Source organism: Pteropus alecto, unplaced genomic scaffold (genome assembly GCF_000325575.1).
Source record: "Pteropus alecto unplaced genomic scaffold, ASM32557v1 scaffold461, whole genome shotgun sequence".
Lineage (NCBI taxonomy): Eukaryota > Metazoa > Chordata > Mammalia > Chiroptera > Pteropodidae > Pteropus > Pteropus alecto.
The window spans coordinates 2,744,401-2,770,835 of NW_006431079.1; the positions used below are offsets into that span (position 1 = coordinate 2,744,401).

The 26,435-nt window shown below is 47.3% G+C and overlaps 1 protein-coding gene across 3 annotated transcripts in view; it reads right to left on the bottom strand.

Moving 5' to 3' along the window:
• The window catches only part of GALNT18 (polypeptide N-acetylgalactosaminyltransferase 18), a 321,263-nt gene that overhangs the window by 146,059 nt on the left and 148,769 nt on the right, over window positions 1-26,435 (bottom strand). For all 3 annotated transcript variants that reach the window (XM_006905641.3, XM_025038552.1, XM_025038555.1), the window contains exons 2-3: window positions 17,246-17,438; window positions 631-797 (exon numbers count right to left, since the gene is read on the bottom strand). In XM_006905641.3, the coding sequence (XP_006905703.1) occupies window positions 631-797; window positions 17,246-17,438 (360 nt within the window). The remainder of the gene's footprint in view (window positions 1-630; window positions 798-17,245; window positions 17,439-26,435) is intronic.

Consider the following 26,435-nt stretch of genomic DNA (forward strand, 5'->3'; position numbering starts at 1 on the left):
GAAAGAGGTAGCTGGCAGTGGCTAGAGAAGGGGAGATAGTGATGTGAAGGCTTCAATAAGCATTTTCAGGCCACCCAGGGCTTTGTTAGGGCCAGATGGAATAGAAAGCAGGGCATCCAGCGAAGAGGCTAGACATTCAACAGCTCTGTTGCTGTCGATGGGTTATAGATCTGCTACTAGCCCCACCATCAACACTACTACGACCTCTGCCACCACCAGCACCAACACCTCTGCCATCATCATCACCACTACGAAGACAAAACCAGTGAACAATCTTCTGGGCAAAAGCCAAGCAATACCACTAAACGAAATGGTACTCCACAGAAAAGAGTCACCAGAAGTGGTCACTGTGTATGTGGTCAGGGTGGAGATCAGGGTTTCTTATCATGCTAGAATGTTGCAGGGAAGAATGGAAGGTCACTAAGACAAAGCTTGAGGACCAGGCCCCCGTGGGATGCAAAGAAGATACACCTACGAAGCAAACCTTCCAGAGCAGTGACCACCATGAATCTCTCATCATTGAGGCAACATCCCAGAGAAGGAGCAGCCAAGGGGAGCCTCGAGACAACAATCAGAGGCTGAACCCTCTGCTCGGATGTCAGCCGCAGGGCGGGGAGCTCGGGTGCTCACCATTGCTGCTGTTGTCGTCCACCAGGATGATCTCCTTGAGCAGGTGTGGAGGCGTGCGCTCGATGGCTGAGTGGATGGAGCGCAGCAGCACGGAGAGCGCTTCGTTGACGAAGATAAATACGATGCTCACCTCTGGCAGGCTGTCAGGGAATGAGAGGTTGCGGCACCTGGAAAGGAGAACAGCCAGGCTCTCAGATCTGTCAGTGCGTCGGCTGGGGTCACCCAAGACGCTGGCCCACCCTATATCTTGGTTCCAGCTTTGTTGGAGAGCTCAGGAGTCCAGATTCTTCCCAGAGCCTCTTCTTTGACACACATAAGCCAAGCCTTCAGTGTGCAGCAGTCAAGCTCACAATCATTGAAACTGTTTGCCCCACAACAGAGACTGAATTTGCCCATGACTATCCCAGCTGAACAGTTCCATCCTTAGTACCTAGTGCAGTGCCTGGAGCCCAGCAGGTAGTTACTGAGGTTTTGCTAGAAAAATGACTCGACATCTCTAAACCCAGTAGGAAAGAAAATGCAACCATTTTAGTTTTTCCAAAATGGCAGCCAATACCTAGGTGAGACCAGCCCTTAGATGATCTGCCTCAGGAGGGAAATATGTCTCCTTCCAGAGACTTCTACTGCCAGAATTCACTCTGCCTCACTCCAAAAGGCATAGTGTCTGGGGCCTCTGCTACTCCTCGTTAATCACAGGGATCCAGTTGAAGCTGGAGTCAGAATCTCATCCTGAATGAATGAGGGATGGAAGGCAAATTCACTCTCATTTTACACACGACGACACCAAGGTTCAGAGAGGCTGAGACCCCACCATGAGTCAGCTGCCAAAGACAGAATCTCAACTCTGGGCCTCTGATATCTACAACAGGGTTCTTTCCTCAGGAGGAAATAATCATGAGAGAGACTGCCTTTAACTGTCCCATTCTGTCCTAGCTCCACAGAAACCCTGAAGCCATTTGGATATCTCTCACCCAAGGGACATGAGGCAAAATCATGAAAGTCTGCGTGTCATTCTCCATGAGACGAGGAACATGGAACCTTGAAATCAGACTCCAGAAAGAAGCCAAACAATAGAAGTCCATGGTTTCCAAGGATATGTCTAATTCCCTCTCCTGCAAGCACCGCTGTAGTGGGCAGGAAACCATGCTGGTGCCCGTCTCTCTCTGAAACTAAATGCTATTCCAGAAGGCACTGAGATATCATCTTCTGGAGAGCTGAAGGAAGGGACAGAGCAGCAATTACAACCCTGTCCCTATCCCTGGGCTCAGAGAGGAGGCTGCCCGATCCCACCACTGGCCATCGTAGGCTCCTGGGGTTCAGGGCTGGTGACCGTGTTACATTGCTCCAAAGTAGGAGGCACAGCCAGGTTAGAACATGCGATAATAAGCAAAATAGCACATGGCTTCTGTTCGTCAGTAATTAAAGTGCTGCAGGGTAGGAATGGGCCTGCTCTTCCTTAATGAGGGAGGCTGCGGGATAACCAGCACTGAGCAATTTAGAGACATCACCGTGGGACCCCAGCCTGCTTAAGAGCAGGAGATTAATAAACTAAAATCGCCGTCTCTATGGTTACCAGAAATTTACAGAAACTTTTCCCATTCTATTTCCAGCTCTCCTTTCTCACCAGAGAGGAGTGGAGGAAGGGAAAGAATTCAGCCTTTTCCCAAATCCTCTTCATACTTAGAATTTTAATAAAGCCATCAGGTTAACAAATTGGCGTAGAACTCTTTCATTCTTGTTATTTAATGGAATAAATATTTATCGAGCTCTTCCACGAGGCATGTACTGCACTGAGGTCGTGGAAACAGGAGGACGTGGACAAAATACCTGTCCTCAGGGAGCTTATGCTTTGACAAAGGAAACAGATAAAAATGGAAACAAACAAGTGGTACAATTTTATAGATGCTGAGACTTTCAAAAAAGAAAAGTAACAGGGTAGGAGGACAGTGTGATACCCTGGAAGCTGTTTTAGAAGTGGTCAGAGAAGGGCTTTATAAGGAGGGCAGATTTAGTCAGAAACTTGAACGGCACTCAAAAGTGAGCCGTGCAAAGCCCCAGTGGGGCCAAGGGAACAGTGCGGTGACTGGAGAGGAGCCGAGGAGGGGGAGCAGCTCATTTAACTGCAATGAAGGCACAGGAGACGGCGGGTGGAGGGAGGGACGTCACTGAATGACTCCCTAAGTTCATTAAAAGCTTTCCAATTTTTTTTTGTGTGTGTGTGTATGGTTGTTCTGAATACAATTTTTATAACAGCAATGAAAAGGTTTGTGGTTAACAGTCAAATAAGTCTTTTGGCTAGTGCTTTTTCTTTTCTTCTTTTTCTTTCTTTTTTTTCTGGCTATCAAGACCAGCAGCTGGCCTTCCCTTAGGCACAGAAACTGAAATAAGTATTATCACACATCCTACTTGCTACCTGAAGTTTGAAAAGAATCTAAATCTGGTCAAACTACTAGCCTATGGCCTTTATTTCTTTTATAGAAGTGTAATAAACAGCTCCCAATAAGGTCATTGTATCAGTACAAGTTCGCTGTCCTCCCCACTAACTCCCCAGGGGAGAAGGCTATGACCCTAGATCTGCCTGTACTTCTCCAGAGGCTGACTCTGAGTTCTGAGACCCTCGCTAGCCAGAGCTCCAGGTAGTCTCCAGGTGTTTTCCAGAGTTAGGGGTTAACTGCTTCCCCTACTTTCCTCCCTTCTTAATTCTCAGCATAACCACTCCATCTCCCCCTTCCAAGAAGACCAAGTTGAACTTCTCTCAGTAATGTCCATGCCTGTCCCGATGGTTTGAGCCATCAGTGTCTGTGAGTGGTCTCCTGATGGTCTTTCCCCAAGCAGGATGGACATGATACATTCATTTTACAAGCTAAACTCTGCTGATCACTATTTTCATATGAAAGACTCTTTGGAACATGAGGTTTTTACATGACAGCCCTTTTGAACATGACAGAACACACAGCAGAACACGATAGTACATCATATTTGTGTGTTGACTGTCTGTCTCCATCTACCACAATGACCCCTCCCTGAGAGCAGGGTCTTTATTTGCTACCGTGCTATCTCCTAGCCTTAAACCAGGGTCTGTCACATAAGAGGTTTCTAGAATTAAATAAAACTAACAGATTTATTTTATATAAGGCCTAAATTTTACATGCGGGCCACTGATCTCATCCTGTTCCTTTTTCTTACTATGTCCTCCCTCTGAAGGAGAGTCAGATCCTCCCACACAGTGGACCCTTCCTGTCCTGTCCTTCCCCTCTCTGAACTATGGCCCCAGTTCCTCACATTCAGTCTCCAGCAGTTGTCAGTGTCCCCGCACTGTACTCGATCCCTCCAAACCAAAGTTCCTGACCTCCTTAAATCCTTCTTTCCTCCCCTCCTCTCCCGGGAGCTACTCAAAGTCCTCCCAGCAATAGCCACACTGCTGGTGGCCCCTCTCCGCACCTCGCAGCACCCTCCCACACCCTTCGGCTTCTCCATACCTAACCTAAATGTGGGTCTGGGGGATCAGACAGGTAAAGGGCAGGCAGGAAGAGAAAAACAGGGCAGAATAGTTTTTAGGCAAAAGAGCATTGGATGGAGAAGTGGATGAAGCCACCCAGGTGCCTGCCCCAGCTCCACCCTAATTTGCTGTGTGACCATGAGCAAGCCACTTCACCTCTCTGCTGTCTTGTCATAGAATAGGGGAAGCAGAAAAAATGATCACACAGGTGTCTTCTCTCTATAAAATTCAGTATCTTCTAACTCGCATGGGGTGAACAGAAGACCTCTCTTTAAATAAATAGCTTGCAAACTTTCCTTCCCTCCCAACCTAGGCATGACCAAATGCCGTAAGAAACAACCCCTTCCCACTACTCTAACTAGACAGGGTGACCAGCTCGTCCCGGTTTGCCTAAGCCTCCCCCAGTTTCAGCACTGAAAGCCACAGGCAAAGTGAAACAGTTGGTCACCCTATGACTCGACCACAGCTTCTTTAGGGGAGGCACAGGTCTTGCTTACGGCTACACACCCACTGCCAAACACAGTGCCTGGCAAACGGCAGGCATTCAGTCAGCATCTGTCGAATAAATTGACACTTAGCCTTTAAAGGTCCTCAACACACACACTCATTGACACACACAATCATGGTTCCTATCTTCATGTCAACATTAAAGCAGAACTTACACAGCTGAGGGGAAAGGCAAACAGAGGGAGGAAGAATAGCATGTCAGGCAAGAGATTCACACACCTGCCGTCACACTCAACGTCATCACTGCCAGACACTGAAGTCAGGACAGAAGCCCTGCCTGCCACAGGGCAGCCCGAGGCCTTCTAAAGGAACACACATCTAGGAGCTGTTATGTAAGAGGACTGTTCTGGATCCGAGCCCAGTGTATCTGCTCCAGACGTGGCCACTTGCTTTGTCCATCAAGCAGCACTGGCGCCTGTCCGAGGGCTTTGCCTCTCCCAGCACCTGTATCCGCCAAATTCTGGCCACCCACATCCTCTGCTCGCAAAGCCTGCCCTCCTGCCTGCTCTGGGAATCTGCCCCTGCACCCCGCTTATCTGCTTGCTTCTCCAAGAGAGGGGTTGAGGACATGAGTGTCAGGTGTGACTGGCCTTTCTCTACTTATCTTCCTTGAGAAAGCCTGACTCGACGAGACTGATCAGTTACTCATTTTGAGAAGAGGCACATTCTCCTGTAAAATTAAGCCATAAAAGTTCCTTTTTTACTTTTAGTCTTGTTCAAAGTTGGGCCATTTTCCACGAGAGAGAAAAACGAGGCATTTCTGAGAGATAAAAACTAGGCACTTCTGAGAGGGGACCACTACGGTTGCCTAATAAGCCAGAATTGATGGTATGATACACTTGACTTTATGGAGCTCTGCTCACAGAGGCGGTGTGGAGAGGGGGAGCAATTATGTAGGGAGCCTCTCGGCAGAGCTCCCCAGCACTGTTTTGAGCTGTTTACGAAGCAAGTTTATATCAAGAGCTTCAGTGCTGTTACCTGCGAGAGGCAGGGAAGTGGTGGTAGATTAAATGAAGCCGAATCAGGCTCGTGGCCACCAGGTACCACCCAGGGCAGCAGCCAGACACCTCCACATTGGATCTTGAATTCTCCCCTCCTTGCCCTCAGCAAATCTACACGCTCCCCGTCCAACAGAGCAGCGACTCGTGCAGGCTGCTCGACCTGGTGGGGGAAGGGAAGACCTCTCCAGAACGAAGATCGAAGTAGAATGTGACCTGGGGTCTGTCTGCCAACGCACATGGGGAGCCACGTCCACCCACGTCAGGGTTCTGGGAGAGCTGGAGGGACCCACCTCGACCAAGCAATGGGAAGATGACACTCCCAAGCACTCACTCCCCTGAGTGCCCCCAGTCCCCCTCTCCTCCCAGATTTCTCCCAGAGAAGCCCTCACCTGCAGCCGCAGTCATCACGGGGGATTGGGGGCACTGGTAATCACCTGGCTCCAGGGTCAGCACTGCCCGCATGGCCCTTCATGGACATCAACACCCTCACCCCAGCCTCTGCCATCCTCTTGCACCCACAGGACTTGCTTGGCCTTCTTCTGACCTCACCTGGTACATTTCTGGCTTTTTTCCAGACACTTCCAGGTTAGATAAACTCCCAGGCCTACTAGAGTCCAGTCTGCTGGACCTAACGAAACTTGAGGATGGAGGCAATGTGGCCATTCTCACTGGTATGAGGACAGTCAAGATTTTCACTCCCTCTGGCTGGCGTCTGTATTTCTGCAACCTCCGGAGCTCAGAGACTGCATGGTGCTCGCTACCCCTACTGCTCAGGGACACAACACAGAATATGTGGAAATAATAACAGTAATAATTTCCATTTACTGAATGCTTACGATTTGCCATAAATCACATATAGATATTTTTACTTTTTTCTCCCCTTTTATTTCTCCCTACAATCCTGTATGGTAAATTTCATTGTCCCCATTTTATAGATGAGGGAAATGGGGCTAAGGAAGTAAATTATCTCTCAAGGCTAAAACCTGGGCTCATTTGTCTCCAAAGCCTGCGCTCATAATTTCTGCTAAACAAGGGTCTGCATCTTCCTTACCAGGCCCACCCAGAGATGTGTCTGGTGAGACAACGGTGTTGTGACAACCCAGAGGTCTGCCGGGAGGGGAAAAATGGAAAAGTTACTACAGGCTGTCAACTCTGAGAGGATATAGTATATCTAGTAGGATAATGTGAACGAATATGATAAAATACTACTGGGCATCTGAAGCCTGAAATTGTCTTCCTGTTATATTGCTCCCATTGAGATAAACAATCCCTATTACTTCTTGTATAAAAGTTGCTATGTCTTCTGCCATATGGCCTCACCATTTGGTATACAACTGATGGGACCAGACACGAATTCCTGAGCCTCTCTCAATGGGCCGGCTGTCAGCCAACAGAGCCGCCTAGCCCAGGAGCTCTGCATAGCCAGACCTTGCAATATCAAGAACCAGCCATGCTATCAAGCCCTTGCTCATGGGAATTTGAGTGTGCAGCACCCCAAGAAGGCAGAAAGCAGAAGACCAGGCCAGTGGAAATAATGGGGTAGAAAGAACATTGTCAGTGAGTGAGCACGGACATGAACAGTCACCGTTAGAGACACAGCACTCTAATGAGTGAGCAAAGAGGGTGCAGACTTGAGCCTGGCCAGGATGTCCTGAACCAATTCGCCCTCCACTAGAGTCTAGATCTGTGGCCTCCGATTGTGTAATTATGCGATTGTGTGTAGGTGTCAGTCAACAAAGAATCCCAACTATCTGTAATCATCTGAATGAGTTCAGTTCCTTCCTCCCTGAAAGCACACACATGATCTAGTAAAGAAAGACCCCCTTGCTGGGCTGCAGATCCCCTGTTAGTCTCTCACAGCACCCACGGTTTTCTTTCATGCTGCTTAGATGCTATTGCAACATGTTTTCATGGAATTATTTAACAAACAGCAGTGTCTCCATTAGACTATAATGGTCAAGACCACATCTGCTTTGCTCACCAGGTACACCCGGTGCTTCCCACAATGTCCAGCACAGAGTAGAAACAATGTCCAGCACAGAGTAGAAACCCAAAAAGCACTGGGTGTTTGGCTGAATGAAAAAAAAAACAAAACAAAGAAATACTCCAATGATGAATAGTAGAATGAATTCAGGCCCATGAAAGCTCTGTGGGTGGGAATTCTACCATGACCAGATAGAACATGAATCACAGAGTTGAACATTTACTCCCTGCCTGACTGCAACAATAAGACCAGATCATCCGATAAGCCAGAGGGGTCAAGGAGGGGATAACGGTGGCAGAGTGGGGATAGATAGTGGAGCCAGGGCCTTCAGGGACCCAGCAAGACACCACGTCTGGCTCAGATGTGGAGAAGACAACAGCCATCTGAGAACGGGGAGTTTTAAAGTCTGCAAGGGTTGAGAAATGGGCCAGCTGATCTAGGAACAGAATCTGGCATGGGATTTGCCGTTGGGGAATCTCCTAAGTAGATGTGATCTTCAAAACGTCCAGCTTTCATCAAGATACACAAACGTCTTTTCAGATGACTCTACCAATTTTGAGAAAGGATCTGCTATATCAAATGTAAATTGTAAGTAGGACAAGAGGGAAACGAATTATTTAAAATGTAAACAGCTAAGAGGAAGCAGGGAGACTATTTGTTCCTAAAACATCTGAAAATTTCAGGGAAAATGGGATCCCTGGGGCTACATGGACAGCCACTCAGGGAACAAAAATCAGCTGGCTTTGGTGGAAAAGCCCCATGAGGGATGGAGTGTCTCCATGTGGTGGGGTTTGTTGGTGAGCAGACCAGGCCCATAGCAAAGACTGCCGAGGAATGTGGGGAGGGGAAGGGAGGCCCCATGGGTCAGAAAAAGGGGGACAAGGCACGTTTTTTTCTCTAGCAGAGCCTGGTTTGGCCTCTAATGCTCAGAACTCAGGCTGGGGAGAAATCATTCTCCAGGGACCTCAGTCTGATCTGTCCTGCAGTGCCTGCCTGGCCCTCCTCTCATTTAGTGCCAGTGCAGATGGTCTGTCCCAGGTGGCTCCTTGTCCACACAGTGGTCCTTCAGGTAGTTAAAGTCATGATGGTATCTCTCCATACTCTCTCTTTTACAAATCAGAGACCCGTAATGAAAGTTCAATAGCTGTTACTATGTGTCAGGAAGTGTTCTAGGAGCTCTACATATATTACAATTTAATCTTTGTATTACCATCTCTAATTTACAGATAAGAAAACCAACACACAGAGAGGCTAAGTAACTTGCTGGAAGTCAACTAACTTGTAAATGAGAGAACTAGTCTTGGAACCCAGAGAATCAGGTTTTAAATATTATTCTAGAATCTAAGCATAAACTTCATGTTTGTCATGTTACCCAGTTTTTCTCTTAGGTTGTTCTCCCCTAAACATATCCTACTTTCTCTAAATTCCTTATAATCCATTTCTGCAGTTGTGATCTGAGTAGCCAAGTAGAACAAAATGATCACTTCCCCTTTTAGAGACATTATTTATACCTCATTAATATGGCTCAAGATCACAATACCTTTAAGAACAACCACATGATACTACTACTGGCCCGGAATGAGCTTGACATCAACTAAGAACCAGAAGTATTTTTTCCAGACCATTTTAGTTAAGAAGTATTTTCCCCCAACTGTGTTTGTGCAGTCAGCATTTTCAATGTGATAGCAGAATCATTACTGAGAGTACTTACTTTACCCCTTTGTCCTGAGGCTGCCCTTATGGAGCACACATCTTCCACAGACTTTTGTGTCATCTCCACAGAGCCAAGATCCCACACTAGAAAAGCTCACTTGGGCGGGGCAAGGCGAGGGTGCGGAAGTAGTGTCCTGGAGCCATAAGACCCAGGTAAAACTATTGGCTCTGCCACATAACACATGGGAAAACTTTAAAAAGTTTCTTAACCTTGCAGATATTCAATATTCTCCTATATAAAGTGGAAATAATCATAACTCAGAGAGATGTGAAGGTAAATTTAAATGAAAAAACAAAAACAAAAACAAAAACAGACATTAAGCAGTTTGCACAGCATCTGGCACACAGTATGTGAGCAAGAGGTGACTTTGTAGACTCGATAGCAACACCCCATGGCTCAGCAATCATGATCCCTGCTGTTTCACCTGGAGCCATCCCCTTCTCCTCCAGGACCAACTACATAATTTATGGGGCCCCGTGCAAAAAGAAAATATGGTGGCCCCTTTTCAAAATTATTCAGAAATTTAACACAGTGACAGCAGAGCATTAAGCCAAAGGTAGAGTCCTTCCAGCCCTCCTGAGATCCTGTGCAATGGTCTGCACACTGTGTTCGTTTCCTAATGCTAATGTTGCTGCTCTAAGAAATTCCTACAAACGTGGTGGCTTAAAACGACACAGATTGATTATCTTATAGTTCTGGTGGTGAGAAGCATGACACAGGTCTCACTTGGGCTATCAAGGTGTTGGCAGGACTAAGTTACTTGCTGGATGTTTTAGGTGATAATCTGTTTCCATGCCTTTTCCAGTATCTAAAGGCTGTCCACATTCCTTGGCTTATGACTCTTTTCTAATTTCAAAGCCAGCAGCGGCTAGTCCCGTCCTCACATTGCCACCTCTGACTCTTCTCTCTTCCTATTTTAAGTGCCCTTGCAATTATATTGGGCCCATTGAGATAATCCAGGATAACCTCGTCATTATAAAGTCAGTCTATTAGCAACCTTAATTCCATCTGCAACCTCACCTTTGCCATGTAACATACCATATTCACAGGTCCAGGGATTAGGACATGGACATTCTTGGGAGGCCATTCTTCTGTCTTCTATACACACCAATAAAGCTGGCTCTGCTGGCCCCCAAAGTTCATAGACCTCAGATGTGTGTGTCTAGCGTCTGCACCGTGAAAACCCCAAACATGAACCTGTGGCCACACCCACACTGGTGGCAGCAAACACCCACAGTCGCCTTGGATGGATCCTAACCTGCTCCCAGAGGGACTGAGCCCCGGCTCTGGGCTGCATTCTCTCTGCTATAATCCTGTCCTGCTCCTTTCCACTTGGGTGTTCAGTTCACACAGGATCTCTTCAGCTCAGGGCCCAGGGATCTTTGGTGGGTGTGTGCGTGTGGCGTGATTCTGTCCCACTTGCTCCCACCTGGGGCTGCAGAAAATAGTCTACTCCCTTTACCAATGGCCCTCATCCCTCAGCCTCATGCCCTAACCCACCAGTCAATCCAAGAGCCAGTCCATCCTACTCCCTGGGACACGGACCTCAGGGGACACTGGAAACAAAGGTGACATCATTCCTCAGGAGCCTCTGAGGATCTGCCAGAAAGAGGCAGGAAGCAGCACCTGCCGGAGGCTCTGCCCTGAGCTACCTAGGAGGTAGGCCAGAGAGTTGTCATGGCAACACGACAGCCCTGAAGCTTGATACTGGGAGGCCCACTTCTACCCACACCCACATGCCCCTGGGCCCTCTTTGGAAATAGCCACCACTGCCTGTAGAAAAGAACGGGGCATATGCTTGCCGTTGTGGAACTGGTGGGCACCCACATGCCACCTGCCTGACTGATTGTCATTGGGGTGGGAGGCCCAACCTTATCTTCCCGCTCCTAGCTGACAAGCTTGCTTTAACCGCCACCCCCAGGATCTTTCTTCTTCACAACCACAACCCATCTTCTCAAAACTCATCAACCTCCCAAAAGAGGTTGCCTCCATCCTCACGCTCCGTCTCTCAGGTGAAGGACTTCCCTGATCTCTTTCTCACACCCTCATTTAAAAAAAAAAATAAAAAAATTAATTTACATGCAAAAAATGCACAGATCTTAAGTATATAGTTTGATGCGTTTTGACAAATGTATATACTTATGCAGTCTGCATGTCAGTCATGACTTGTGTTTTCCTTTTTCCCTTTTGGCTCCTGGGAGGTTATTTTGGTGAGTACAGATAAGGAGGAGGAGGGGGATGCTGGGAGCAGGAGGGAGCACACACAGAAAACCACGGGAACGTTGGAGCCTGCATCAGGGGATGTGAGCAACAGAGCAGAGTCCAGCCAGGCTGAGATGCAGCTTTTCTCTCCTTCAGTCCTGAGGTCCTGGTGTTGTCCCAACCCAGGAAGCAAGAAGGCAACCCACCCCCGTCCCATGCCCGGGTCTGGCAAAGGCCCCTCACAGGCTGAGGCGCAGGAGGATCGCCAGAGGACGCAGCCAGCGAGTTGACTCCCTGGGTTTTCCCACCCGAATGGCAGGGGGCCTGCTCCACTCTTATTACAACAATGCAGGGAGAATGGATGGCATTTCGGTTTCTCCTGAAGCCAAGTATCCCGGTGCCCAGAGGAAGTTTCTCCTCTCTGCCCTGACCAAAGGGCCCATATGAGGCTGAAAAAACTGCTGCACTTCCGGTTCCCATGTCCTTCCTTTCCCAGGGGAGGGCAGTCAAATCTGTAAAGGGAGGCTCTTTGCAGACACTGCTCTCCAAGTCCTGCCTCCTTGCCACAGAGGCCACAGGACGGGGCTTCCACGGGCCATCAAGTCCAGCTCCTGACTTTACAAGAAACCTGCAAGGATGAGTCTTCCCTAAGAAGCCAGGAGATGGTCAGCAAGTTTTCTGATCACCCACCTTGCTCTCCCACCACCTTCCACCCTGGATCCCCACTGCAGTAATAAGCTCCTTGAGGTTTCCCTGGCTGATGCTTTACTGGGTGCCTAGCACACACTAGGGGTCCAATAAGTTTTTTGGACAAAAAATTAATGAAGCCTAGCAACCAGTTAGATGGACTTTTCCCCTTCTGGTTATGTCTTATCCTGTGTATAAGGCACTGGGCACAGTTTGGTCCTCTCTCAGCCAAGTGACAAGGTGGATCAGATTACTACTTTCAGCACCAGGAAAGAAGGAAACAAAATAAGGGCCCAGCCAGAGGTAACAGAAGGGAGGGTAGGGCAGGACTGGAACACCCATTTTCTGGCCCAGGAATAAAGTCAAGCATAATGTCAGGGTTAGAACCTGCAAAAAAAAGCAATGCCAAGAATTGAGAGAGCAAAGTGAAGAATCCAAGGATACCTCCTGGTGCAGGCGGCCCCAAGGGCAAACTGGAGGTGACAGGAGGGAGGAGCACAGGGGCTGGGGCTGAAGTGAGATCCATCCGGCAGGCTTCTTCCGGAGACTATTGTTAGCATGGGGCTTCCTCTCTGGATGCTTTCTCACCCTTGACACAACTTGTTCCAAATCCCATTAGCCATAGCTGAGACATCCTCTCCACCCTGACAACAGGTTTGATGTTCACTAAAACAATTTTTCCAACATCTGGAGAAAGACCTTCCTGACCCAAATGAATTGGCTCAGTGCTATATACTGTTCAAGCAGCCCCCCTCCATGCCCATTAGAGTCACACAAATTGACACCTCAAGTCAGTAAAGCATAGTGATGGTTATAAGCACAAATCCTATTGCCAGACTGCCTGGGTTCAACCCCCAGAGCTCTGCCACTAGTGGCCTTGGTAGATTATATAATCTCTCTATGCCTCAGCTGCTTCTTCTGTAAAATGGAGACTAATAATAAGAAATAATAAGAAATATATTACACACACACACACACACACCCACACACACACACACACACGCACATATGTTTCTGTCCCTAGTTCATACCAATATTTGGTCTTTGACCCCAAATCCTGACACAGAGGACCTAAAACTCTTGGAAATTTTGGATGATAGGAGCTTTTTTTTTGATCTAATGAGGTGACTCTTAGAGGGCTCCTGAATGAGGGTTAGTCACCAGAAAGACCAAGACATGATTAGAAGTTTGAGACTTTCAGCCCTATTCTCCATCCTTTGGCAAGAGGACGGGGGCTAGAAAATGACTTAATCAATCATACCTACACGATGAAGCCTCCATAAACATCTCTAATATATGGGATTTAGAAGGCTTCTGAGTTGGAGAACACATCCACATACTGGGAGGGTGACACACCCCAACTTCATGAGGACAGAAGCTCCCGCACTTGGAACCTTACGTATCTCTTGATCTGGCTATTCATTTATATCCTTTATCATATCCTTTAATACACTAGTAAACATAAGTAAGTGTTTCCCTGAGTTCTGTGAGCCATTCTAGCAAATTATTGAACCCAAGAAGCCATGGGAACCCCAATTTTTAGCAAGTTGGTCAGAAGTACAGATGCCAGTGACAAGTGGGGGCAGTCTGGGAGGACTGAGTCCTTAACTTACAGAATCTGATGCTAACTCCAGGAAGACACTATCAACACTGAATTGAATTGTAGGGCACCCAGCTGGCGTCACAGCATTGGTTGGTGTGGGAAAAACCCCACACATCTGAAGTATTGTGAGTATAAGAGTAAAGAAAAGAATAAAGGAAAACTGTACATTTTCTCCCAAACAAGTACCTATTCCAGAAGGTTACTGTGGAGTTAAACAGTTAGTATAATTAAAGTTCCAAACCTGTCCCCGAAACATGGCTCATGCTATATAAATGTTTGCCAGTGTAATTTGAAATAGGAGGATAGTAAAAGATATTGAAAAGATGTTTCCAAAATGAGTTAAACAGGATAAGCCAAGCAATGACCTTGTTACAAGGAAGAGATGTTTTTCATGGAAATTAACAGACAAAGAGAGGCACTGTTTTACCCACACACATGCTTGTTTTGAGTAGCCTCCCAACAGCTCTCCAGTCTTGGGTGTGTGTCTGGCACAGGAGCTGAAGTAGAGTAGATGGAGCCTCCAAGTACTTGTACAAAAAGAACCGATGTTGTTAAAACCCTTGAGGGAGCCTGGTGGAGGGGCGGGGAGGCTCGGCTCTGCCTCTTTTCAGAGATCCCATTTTTCTAGCTATAAAAAGTGGCTGACAAAAGTCGCCTTGCCCCAGAGGGAAGGTGTAGGAGCTCCATAAACTGTAAAGCTCTATGCAGAGGGAAAGTCTTTCTATTATAATTATTATTCCTTTCCAGCAGCTCAGGAGAAAACAGCAGAATCTGCCTACCTAGAATCCTTCAGAGACCCTTTCTCAGCAAACTTGGGAAGTCCGGGCTGGGCTGCCTCTGCAAATGGACTTCCTCCAGAGGGGAATGTACTTGCCGGGGAGCCTTGCCCTTCTGAGAAAGGCCACACAGCCTCTGTCCCCTCCAGCCTCCGGCTTCCTATTTCTCTCCCAAAGAAATAGGAAGGAATGGCCTGCAGGGCAGCAGCTCTCTCAGTGAAAGGTGACGAGGCTCCAGTGTAGGTCAGCTCTCAGCAAACCTTGTGTAGACCCAGCTATGGGCTACTTATTAAAGGCCACGGTTTGGATACATGGCCTTTGTATCTGGATACATGGCCTTTGTATCTGGATACATGGGTTCAAGTCTCAACTTAGCTACTTATCCAATTGTGTAACCTCAGACATAACCCTTAGTTTTGTGTTCCTTGGTTTCTTGGACGTCAAATGGGAAGAAGATACCAGTTCTTTTCCTACCTTTGTTGCAGGTTGGTGTGGTCCAAACGGGGAGAGCATTCTCAACAAGTCAAGCTCTGATGTAAATACCTGCCATTGTTATAGCTATGCTATAGTCTGTAAGATCTACTTGCTCCCTTGCTTGCTTCTTATTTCCTCTTTAATTTGGAACAAGTGTGTATTGAGCTGGGCCTGTGTTTTGTGTCAGAGCTGGCTGCAAAGTCCACAGCTCCTGTGCTGGCCAAGGTCACGGCCAAGGCCCCTGCAGGAATCCCAGGCCCTAATTCCTCTTGTGGACCCTTTCTCCAGAGCCTCCAGGTTCTGCCCACATCAGACCTACTTCTCCCTTAGCCCTAGGCATGTTCTCTGCAGCACTTCTAGAGGGCTGAGACCCTGTGGCATCTAAATGAAGTCACCTTCAGGATATTTTCAGAATCCAACCCTGTCTCAGCACCTGCCCCGCTGCTGTCATGCCACTACCACCTCTCACCTGGATTTCTGCAGGCGCCTCCCAACTGGTCTCCCCGCTCTCACCCTGGCCCCTTCCGTCTGTTTTCAACACCGCAGCCAGAGGGGCCTTTAAAAATGACAATCAGAGCACAATATTAATCTGCTCGAGCTCTTCCCATGGAACCCCACCACACAAAGCAAAAACTACACGTCTTACAGCTGCTTGCAATGCCCTTCTCTGCCATTCTCAACCTCTGCTGCCCACTGTAATCACCTGAGAACTCTACACGATACAGATACTGAGTGCTACCTCTGGAAACTCTGATTTAACTGGCCTGGGGGTAGCCCTGGCACCAGGATTATTTTAAAGCTCCTGGACGAATCGAATGGGCAGCCAGGTTTGAGAACCACTGCCCTACTTGATCTGTTTCCTGTTGCCCTTCTGACCTCATCTCCAACTACTGCCTTCTCGCTTGCTCTATTCCAGCCGCATGAGCTTTCTTCCTCTTCTTCAAACATGCCAGGCACACTTCTATCTCAGGACCTTTGCACCTGCTGGTCTCTCTGCCTAGAAAGCTTTTCCCACAGGTCTCCCTATAACTTGCTGCCTCACCTCCAGGTCTTTGCTCGAATGTCACTTTCTTAGTGAGGCCTTCTCTGACCATCTTGTTAAAAATTCAACCCCTTCTTCTATTCCAGGCTCTTCCTCTCTCCCTCTCCTACCTTATATTTCTCCACAGTTCTTACTATCATCTAGCATGCTACACAGTTGGCTTCTCTGTTTTATTTATTATCTATCCCCACCCAACTAGAGTGTGAGCTCCATGAGAGCGAGGATTACTGTCTGTTTTGTTCACTGCTCTATCCCTATGGCTAGACTATGCTGGCACACAATAAATGTTTAATAAATATCTTTTAAATGACTATATACTCTTCTCTATCTACCCTTGTAGATCTTCAGTGGCTCTTTCTGGTAGAGCCCAACCAGATTCTCTCTGGGCCATGAAAAACCATACCTAATTATACAGCATACAGTAGGTACTCAATAAATGTCTACAGAGCTAAAATGGACTCTCCTCTCCAAAAGAACATAGCCTCCCAACCCAGCAGCGACTCTATATATAAGCTCACGGCGGTTTGCAGCTTTAAGAAAAATTTTAAAATAAGAGAAAGAGAGGAAAAAAAGTGTGGGGGGAGCTCACAAAAGTTAATGAGATTTTTCTCAGCTGTGGTATGTGCCCACATTTTTAATAATTAGAAGTAATAAAAATTCTAACTGAACCTTAAAGGAACATCTTCTATAACAAAAAGAGAAGTCAAGACAGACTTCTCTGTCAGGTGTAATGACTTGTTAGCTCCAGAAGATGGATGTACTTTAAAAAACTAATTTACAGAAAAAAAAAAATAATTGTTCATAAAAATGCAACTATTTGGGTTAAAATGATTAACAGGAATGTGCCAGATGACTAGTGTCCTTAAGGAGTAAATTAGGTTATTAATCCTCAAAATCTCAAATGGATGAAAGCCTTCCCCATGCTTAGCAAATGGAGAAATTGAGGCTGCAGGAGGAGGAGGGAGAGAGTGACTTGCTCAATGCTGGCCAAGGGGAGAGACCCTGGCTGCAGCAGGGAAGGGACCCAGGAGTCCACGTGCCCAGTCCTGGCTTTGTCCCCAGCACCGTGGTGACTGTGCCTCCCCACGGGCAGGCGAACAAGGGCCCAGCCACTGACTCTGCTCACCCACTGGGTCTGAGGTCAGGCAGGGGCCGGTCGAGGGGCAGGCGGTCACTGAGGTAGGCGTTGTAGCCGTAGTACTGGAACTGCTTCAGGGCCACGCGCCGGCCTTCAGGGCTGAGCTCCTGGCCCCAGTGTGCGAACAGGGAGGAGTCTGTGAAGGGCTCAGCCTCGGCTTCCTCAGGCTTGGCAGGAGCCTCTGGAGAGAGAAGGGACAAGGAGACGGTGAGTCAGAGTGCACCCCTGCATGCGCCATGACAACCCCTCTCCATTCTTCACCATCGCTTTGGGTAAAACAATCTTAGCCTAATCTTTGGGGGCTGAGTGAGTAAAGACTGAAATCTTCATGCTTCCCTAAACTCATTTATCCATCCATCCATCCATCCATCCATCCATCCATCCATCCATCCATCCATCCAACAATCACTAGGCACAAGGTATTCAGAAATATACCCACCAGGGTCTGCTGAGAAGCTGATGGACGTGACCCTAATGCCCCATGGCTTCAAGTCAAAACCCCCTCTTTTCCTTCTCCACTTCTCTACCAGAGATGCTGGCCCCGAGGCCTTGAATGGGGTTTTTGCTTTTCTTTCCATAGATTGAACCTGCACTTCCTGCCAGTTCTGAGCCTTTACCTAGGTTCCTTAGCTAGGGGTCTGCTCCCCTGCCCAGTTCTTGCCAGCCCACTTCCCTCTCCACTGACTGGTCCTGCCATGAGTCGTCTGGCCCCACTACATGACGCTCACCTGGCTGCAAGGACTCCTGGACCAGACTGTCCCCTGCTGCTTATAGGCTGTACCCACCAAAATAGAAATCAGTGGCATGGGGGATGATCAAACCATCCCTAAAGTCCCATACACCCTGGGCACTGTCCATTGGACCACTGGTAGACTTTGTGGGGGCAGTCTCCATACCAGGTCAAGAAGAGCTCACGGTGCCCCTGAAACTTTCCAAGAAAATGGAGGGGCATTATTATCTATAAGAGCAGAGGCTTTGGATTCACATAGATATGGATTCAAATAAATCCTTGTTCTACCATTCACTGGCCACATGACCACAAGCAAATACTCAGCTTCCCTAGGCTTCGATTTCCCCACCTATAATGAGGAAATAATAATACCCACTCATCCACCCTTGAGATCTGTGAAGATTATGTAAAATAATGTATATAAAGCACTTAGATCAGCATGTCTCAGAGTAAGGACACAATAAATGGAAATTAGTGTTGCTATAGCAAGGGAAACCTGGCAGGTCATTTAAATCTCTCTTTTATGGGGGTAACAGTTAAATCTTGCCAGGACATAGGCTGATGGGTCAGGACTTCAAAATTCAGAACTATCTGAAGTGATAGATATTAAGGTAAACTGCTCAAGGTCAGAAATCAGAAAATTGGACAGAGATGCCAAGCCCACTGCACAGTGCCTTTCATACTCATATGCATGATATAAGTAAAAGATGAAGCCAGTCACCTAGGATGAGACAGAGACCAGGAGGTGGAAACAGGTTAGGAACAGGAGAGGCAGGCTTAGGGCACTTGCCAAAGTCTCCTCAGCTAACTATATGGAGCCAGTAGGTGCATGGCATACCTATGCTGGGTAACTTAAAGGTACAGGCTGGAGACGGGCAAGGGGCTAGGGTTTCAGGGGCTTCAAAGTTGGGTATATGTCATCTTGGTTACCAGTTAGCCTAAAGATATAGAAGGAAACTCAGATATATTAAAAAAGATTAGGATACATTAACACAAACTATGGGTACATTTCTATGACAAAGCAAAAGTTTTTAGAGGTGTGGTGGCTGCTCAAAGCTCCATCCTAGAACTCAGGGTGCACTTGTTCTCCCTTACTAGGCATATTTAAAGGGAAGTACAGGCTTGTATGATCTCAAAGATGCTTATTATCGCTAAAAAGATACATGACACATTCATTTGGAATAGGGTGTAGTAAAAATCTAAATCAGTGAGCCAACTGAATCATATAATATTTAACAGAAATGAAGTTTTCCTGCTCTCACATACCTAAATGGATATTACCAAGTAAAATGAGATTGGTTAATGAAAAGAAATTATGATTCACAATCAGAACTGTGCTGCATAATAATGCATTATAACCATGTTAAAGTCCTGTGTTCTACCACATGCCTCTACTTTTTTACTCGGTGGGTTTAAATGACAGCAAATTTGAAAGCGGTGGGTCCGAATGATGAGTTAAGGGCATGACAGCAAGAAGGAAGTACTCTGTTGAATTCCTTTCCAGAGCAAGCACTGTGCTGGCTGATGCCTTTACCTAAAGTTATCTCTGGCATGCTCGTGAGTATGGACTCCATGAGGGCAAGATGGCATCTGTCTTGTTCCCTGAGCTAGCTTGTTCTTAGCATAGTATGAAGCTCTTATGAAAGACTCAGTACATTATTTTAAAATAAATTAGTTAATAAGTACCCCATAGTGGTTAGTTATTATACATGAAGAAACCAAAGTTGAAAAGGTTAAAGGACTAATCCAAGGTCATCCAGCTATTAGGGCCTTCAAAGAAAGATCCGATCTCCTCCAAATCCCACATTCTTTCCACTACACCTCGAGGGGCAAACTAGGGTCTAAGGGCCAAATCTGGTCCACCACCTATTTTGTAAATAAAGCACTATTGGAAAACAGTCTTGTGGATTTGCTTGCATATTATTATGACCGCTTTAGAGCTACAAGGGCAGAGTGGAGTAGGTTCAACAGAGACCATATGGCCTGCAGAGTGGAAAATACTATCTGGCCCTTCAAGTATGCTGTCCCCTGCTCTACACCTTACATTTGACATCTTAGGTAAAGTATCCCATACCTCAGTTTCCTCATCTGAAAAACAGGGTTGATAATAATAGTCCCCTCTTCATAGAAATTTTCTGCATATTCAAGAAATGGTCCATGTAAGGAGCTTAGCACAGTGTCTGGCACATAATAAACATTGGCTCAATAAATGTTAGTTGCTAAGGACCCACGAAGCCCCACAGCCCAACCCAGGTGCTTTCCCACCAACATCTCGAGTTCAGATGGGGAAGATGGCCCTGCTCTGAGGTCTTGACTCTGGAAGATGCTGCCGCTGTCATCCCCAGATGAAGGGCCTCCATGTCCACAGACAAGTGGCCCATCTTTCTAACCAGTCCTAGACCACCTCCCTTCTCTCTCCAGTAAGAAATCAACCTACTTGGTCGTTGGCAAAGGAGGGCCATCTTTGACATGTTGAGGTGAGAAAGAGGCCTCAGGGAAATGCCTGGGCTGAGTCCTCTGCAGGGGCCCAGAGGTGTCTGGACACCTCTGGTGATGGGTCCACATCCAGACCCACAGACGTCTCTCACCCATGGACGAAGCACCTTCCAAGAGCAGACTCTGGCTGTGGCCCTCTGCAAGGGTTCAGACCTATGTCTGACTGGCTGATGGGTTACTTGGGAGAAGTGTATATGCCGGGGGCTGAGGGCACCCCAAGGGTGAGCACTTTCATGGTAGACATTGAACAGGGTACAGTGAACTCAGCCCGTGGCCGAGCCAGAGCATTTGCAGGGCTCTGAGTACAGCAGGGAGGCTTGTCCTCCCAGTCCATTCTATACCAGCCTTGTGCCTGTCCGGGGTCCTAGAGAGAAACAGGTCAAGAGGGAGAAACTAAACAGCGATTTCACTAGACAGTCACATGTGAGTCCCAAGTGATACCTGTGTAACAGACAGGGAGGCATTCTTCCACCTTTTCTGACTCACCATGAGCCACACAGCATGGCAGGAGAGAAGCCCCCAGCAGGGCAGGCTGTGGGAGATACTACTATGCTCTGCCCCTTGCTAGGAGGGACCCTCTGATGGCCACCTGTCTCCCTCGGCATAAAAGACAGAGTTCCTACTAATGTCTACAAGGCCCCAGGTGATCGGGACCCCACAGTCCTCAGAGCTCACTCACTACCACTGCCCGCTTCGGTGCATCCCACCTCAGTGCCTCTGGTGCTTCCCACATCCCTACACCCTTGTGGCTAACTCCCCCACTTCTTTACTCAAAAGTCACTTTCTCAGCAGGGCTTTTCCTAAACCTTCAATACCCTCTCCCTGCATTTCCTCTCCTACCCACTGAAGTACTTTTTCTATTTATCTTGCTTGTTGTTGTCTCTCCAAAGAGAATGTGAGCTCCACAAGGTCAGAGATTTGCTTTGTTCTCTATGGACCCCCCAGTGCTTAGGCAGTGCCCCACACCTGACAGAGGATCCATGAGGATCGATAAAATGAAGGAATAAGACAGTAACAGTAGATCACGGTGGCGTCAGTAACCCCCCTGCCTGCCAGGGACTCATAAAACCCTCCAGAGAGAGTCGAAAGGGAACCAGTCCTGTGTCAGAAAGCGGGACCGTGAGCCAGTGAAGGTATGGCTAGGGCCATTTCTAGTTGCAGGAGATTAGTTTCCCACCTAGTGCACTTAAGCAGAGTTATACAAGACTAATAGTATGCTCTTAGAAGCTCCTCAGGCAGTTCCATGGCATGCGATCACTGCTAGACAACCTCTGGCCCTCATTATGCATGACCTGGTCTCCTGCAAGTTCTTCCAGTGCTTACCTGGGGCATCTGGGAAATGCCACAATGTGGTCTCAGAGATATGCCCACTGTGCCTGACACCCAGCCCACTAATGAGAGCCGAGAATTACAGATATATGTCCTGACAGCCTCTATGCTAATTCACAGAGACAGGATGGAAGTGGGGCAGGAAAGCAGCCTGCGAAGCTTTGAGCAATTAATGCCATGGAAGCTGCAGCTCTGAGCGTTGCGCATGAGTTTACCAGCCAGGCATGAGAAGCACATCTGGAGACCCTGCCAAGGCTTTTGATGCTCCTGAAGCCACTGAAGCTGAAAAGAGAAAGGATACCTGTGTGAGGGAGGCTGCTTCAGTGAGCAGCCAAAATGAAGGCTCATCCAACTGCTTCTACTCCAGGGTCTTAGTGGTGCTGAGACTATATGGTGGAGCAGAAAGGAAATGGGTTTTGGAGTAAAACAGCATTGTAATGCTGCCTAGCCCTGTACCCTTCTGACTGCCTATCCTCTTCAGGGCCACATTCCTGGAGATCCCCATCTTTTGAAGCTGAGCGATTTTGCCAGCTCCTGACATGCACTTCAGTGAAAACTCTGAGGTGCTGGTGGCTTTGGGAGGAGCTGCAGGAGAGGCTGTAGTCCAGACCTCTCCCTAAACAAGAAGCCAGAACCCATCTCGGCTCCTTGGATTTTAGGAGGAATTCTAAAATAGCAACAGGAGGGGTCATATTGCCCAGTTGCTGCTGGAGGTCAAAGTGGTTTGGGGCGCCCACCTCATGGGTGGACAGCAGGACTACTGAGGGGGCAGACAGAGCCATCTGGGACACAGCTCACAACCGTGAGGACCCTCCAGCCTGTCACCCAAGCTGGACCACTGAAAGTGGCAGCTCTGCTTCTGGTCCCTTGGTTTGTGTACCTTTAGGGATATTTTCTCAGGAAAGCAGTAAAGCCTTCTTGTTCCTTGTGGTTTTACTCAGTTTACTATATATCTTTCTTTCAGGCAGAGAGGACAGCTAAGACGGCTTCGAGGGTGAGTGGAGAGGGGGCCTAGTTTCTGCCCTGCGGCGAGTCCTATAGAAACTGCTATTTCTGTTTCTTCCCTCAGGCCATAGTCAAAGCTGAAGCTTTGGGTATTTGGGGATAAGATTCAGAACCCAGGATAAGGAGGCAGGGAGAAACTGGGACAGGCAGGCCTGTATCCAGGTAACTGCCTGACACAGGCACTGTGTCTAAGTTCATCCAGAAAACAGACACACAAGGTCCTGTCTCCTGGTCTTCCTCCCAGGGTATTCTGGGGACCCTTTCTCTCTCTCTCCACTCCTGAGTCTGCTATTCACTCCGGACAAGACCTGCAGCCCCTCAGGCCTCCGTTTCCTCCATTTGTGGAGTGGGAACAGACTGTCAGGCTGCAATGGAGATTGGCTGTGAAGTTGGCTTTGGAGAGACGAAGGCTAAGCGTTAAACAATAGAGTGGAGCGAGCATTACTGAATACCCCAAATAAGAATTCTTAGAGGATGTTTCCTTTACTTCCACTCATTTTATTTCTTTAAGTAGCTTTATTGGGGGAGGGGGGGGTGTAACTTACATATCACAAAATTCACCTTTTTCAAATGTACAATTCAATTATTTTTACAATACTTTCTTCTACTCTTGAGATGCCTTGTTGTATGTTTTATTTGGGGTTAAAAATAAAAGGGCTTATTGAATGTTCAGAAATGTGCATTTCTATTGTCACTTTCAGTAAACTCCTGCCTGCTAGCTATCTGCTGATGAGAAGTCACCACAATCCCCACTAAAAAGCCTGATGCTTGGGCCTCCACTTAGGAGCCCAGTTTGCATTTGCAGAGCATCAAAGCCTGTTCATCAGAGCATGGTTGAGGAGGTGGGATTCATATTTCCACACAGGGAGGGATTTCACAGGAACTGCAGGCCAGCTCTGGCGGCCCCCAGTTTGCCTTCTGCGGCGTATCTCCCTGTCCTCCTCTTCCGACACCCAGCCATGGGCCAAAGTCCAGCCCTTGTACGTGGTCCCAGCCAAAGCGAAGCACTGAGAGTCTGTGGGAAGCAGGCTGGCCTGAGAGGCAGGAAGCTTCAGATGACCCTCAACTCCAGCTCTGGCAAAATCTCTATTACCTGGGCTTCCTGCTTCTCTTTTGTAAGAGCCAGTGTTTGGGTTTTATTTGGGAGAGAAAGGAGGACTTTGGCACATCATCGTGGTGCTTTTCTTACACATAGCAAAGCAAGACGTTATGACTCCACTTGTAGTTGTGCTCCCAAGGGAACATCTTCAGATTTTTTTAAACACCCCTTGATGTGCTAAGAGCCCTAATAATACAGAAACAAAGTACTCTATTGAGTTGAGGGTCTCCCCTCTTCTCTGCTTCTAAAGGTGCAGTAGAACATGGGCTGAAGGCCTTTTGCTTGCTGCTCCACAATTACTTTCTCTTTTCCAGAAATCCTCAGAACTGCTAAGAGAAACAAGTGGTATCTGACAGGAGAGGGCTTAGAGGTAATCGGAAGAAAGCAGCTTTGACAGTCTCAGGCCCAAGAGCATTAAAGTCCCCTGCACAAAAATGACTTTATTCATCATGGCAAAGGCAAATCTGAGAGAGCTTCCTCCTGCACCTGAAGAGCATTTTGGGGAAGAAAGAGGCTTCTTCAGAATGCCTTGTTATAAGACAGGCCCAGGGCCTGCACTGCAAAGGGCTGCCTGCTGCAGGGCCTCTGGAGTCAGCTCTGCCCTTGACCAGCTCTGTGACCTTCATTGAGCTCTTCAGAGAGCCGAACCTCAGCTTGTTCATCTGCTTAATCTGTTAATGGAAATAATAACATTTACCTTTAGCTCATTGCAAAGATTAAGTGAGGGGGTAGATGTCAGTAAAGTTCTTAGCAAACTATAAAAATCATAATAAGTAAATTAGTTTCTTGTTGCTCTATAACAAGTAACCACAAATTTAGTGGTTTAAAACAATACAGATTTATCTTCTTGCAGTTCTGAAGGTCAAGAGTCTAACAGGGTCTTTCTGAGGTAAAATCAAGGTGTTGACAGGGCTACGTTCTTTCCCGGATGTTCTAGAGGAGAATCCATTTCCTTGGATCCTTGAATCTTTGAATCCTCCTTTCTAGCTTCTAAAAGCCACCTGCATTCCTTGGCTCATAGCTCTCTAACTCCATGGTCAATGCCAACAGTAGCGGGTTGATTCCCTTTCACGTGGCATCATTCTGACCTCACTTCCACTTGTAAGGACCCTGTGTTAACTCCATACCCACCTGCATAATTCAGGGCAACCTCCTTAGTTTAAGGGCAGCTGATTCATGACCTTAATTCCATCTGCAACCTTAATTCCCTATGGTCGTGTAAAGTAACATATTCATTGGCTCCAGAGTTTAGGATGTACACAACTTTGGGGGGCTGTTGTTCTGCCTACTCCAGTAAGCGTTTGATCATTGTGGGTTTTGCCATCTATAAAAAGGAGATTCTAATACTTGGTTCTTAGCATTGCAGTGAGGCAAAGGAAGGAGAGTTAACATTAGCGGAGAGCCAACCATGCTCCAGCACGGCTCTCAGCACAGCCGTCCTCTCATCCCTGACACTCCACTGAAACGGAACGGGGGGCTATATCCAGTATAAGTAGGACAGGGCTGCCAGCGAGGTTCTCCAAAGAAGCAGGTGAACATGAGAGCAGCAGGTGGCCATCATCTGTTGAGGGGGCTCATCCCTGACCTTGAAGCTACTCTGGCCCTGCCTCCTTCATATGCCAGCTAATGAATAATAAAGGAGAACCCCAGACGGTGCATGGCAGGTACTGTGACAGTTGCTCTCCTGTCTCTCTGTCTCTTCCCCACTAGCTCTGATCGAACCATCTCAGTTTCCAACTGGCTCCTGACCTCTGTCCCTGCCTCCTGTGGCTATGCTTTGCACTGGGGGCCAGCATTTGGCTACCCCAAATTTTGGCTTTCAAAACTCCCTAAAGCTTTGGTTCTATTGTTTTGAGGTTTCTCATCTGAGAATCTGATGAAAACTGTGACCACTCCCCAGAAAAATTCACACTGGCACATGCATAGAACAATCGGCATTCGAATTCATGGAAGTACGATGTAAAACAGGGCTTGGCAAACATTTTGCTGGAAAGGACCAGTTGTAAATATTTTAGGCTTGCAGGTCACATGGCCTTAGTCACAAATACTCAACTCTGCCTTTGTCTTGAGAAGGCAACCACAGATAATACAGTTGACTTCCTTATCTGTGGTGAATATGGTCCAAGATCCCCAGTGGATGCCTAAAACCACAGATAGTACCAAACTCTATACTGTTTTCCCTGCATACATACCTATGATAGTTTGACTTATAAATTAGGTGCAATAAGAGATTATCAGCAATAACTAATAATAAAATAGAACAATCATAACGATATAGTACAATAACAGTTACATGAATGGCTTTGGGGCCATTATCAAGTAAAATAAGGGTTACTTACTCGACCATGAGCACTGTGATACTGCAATAGTCGACCCAATAACTGAGGTGGCTACTAAGTGACTAACAGGCGGGAAGCGTATATAGCATGGATGTGCTAGAGAAAAGGATGATTCACGTCCCATGTGGGATAAAGTGAGATGACTCCAGATTTCACTGCTACTCAGAACAGTGTGCAATT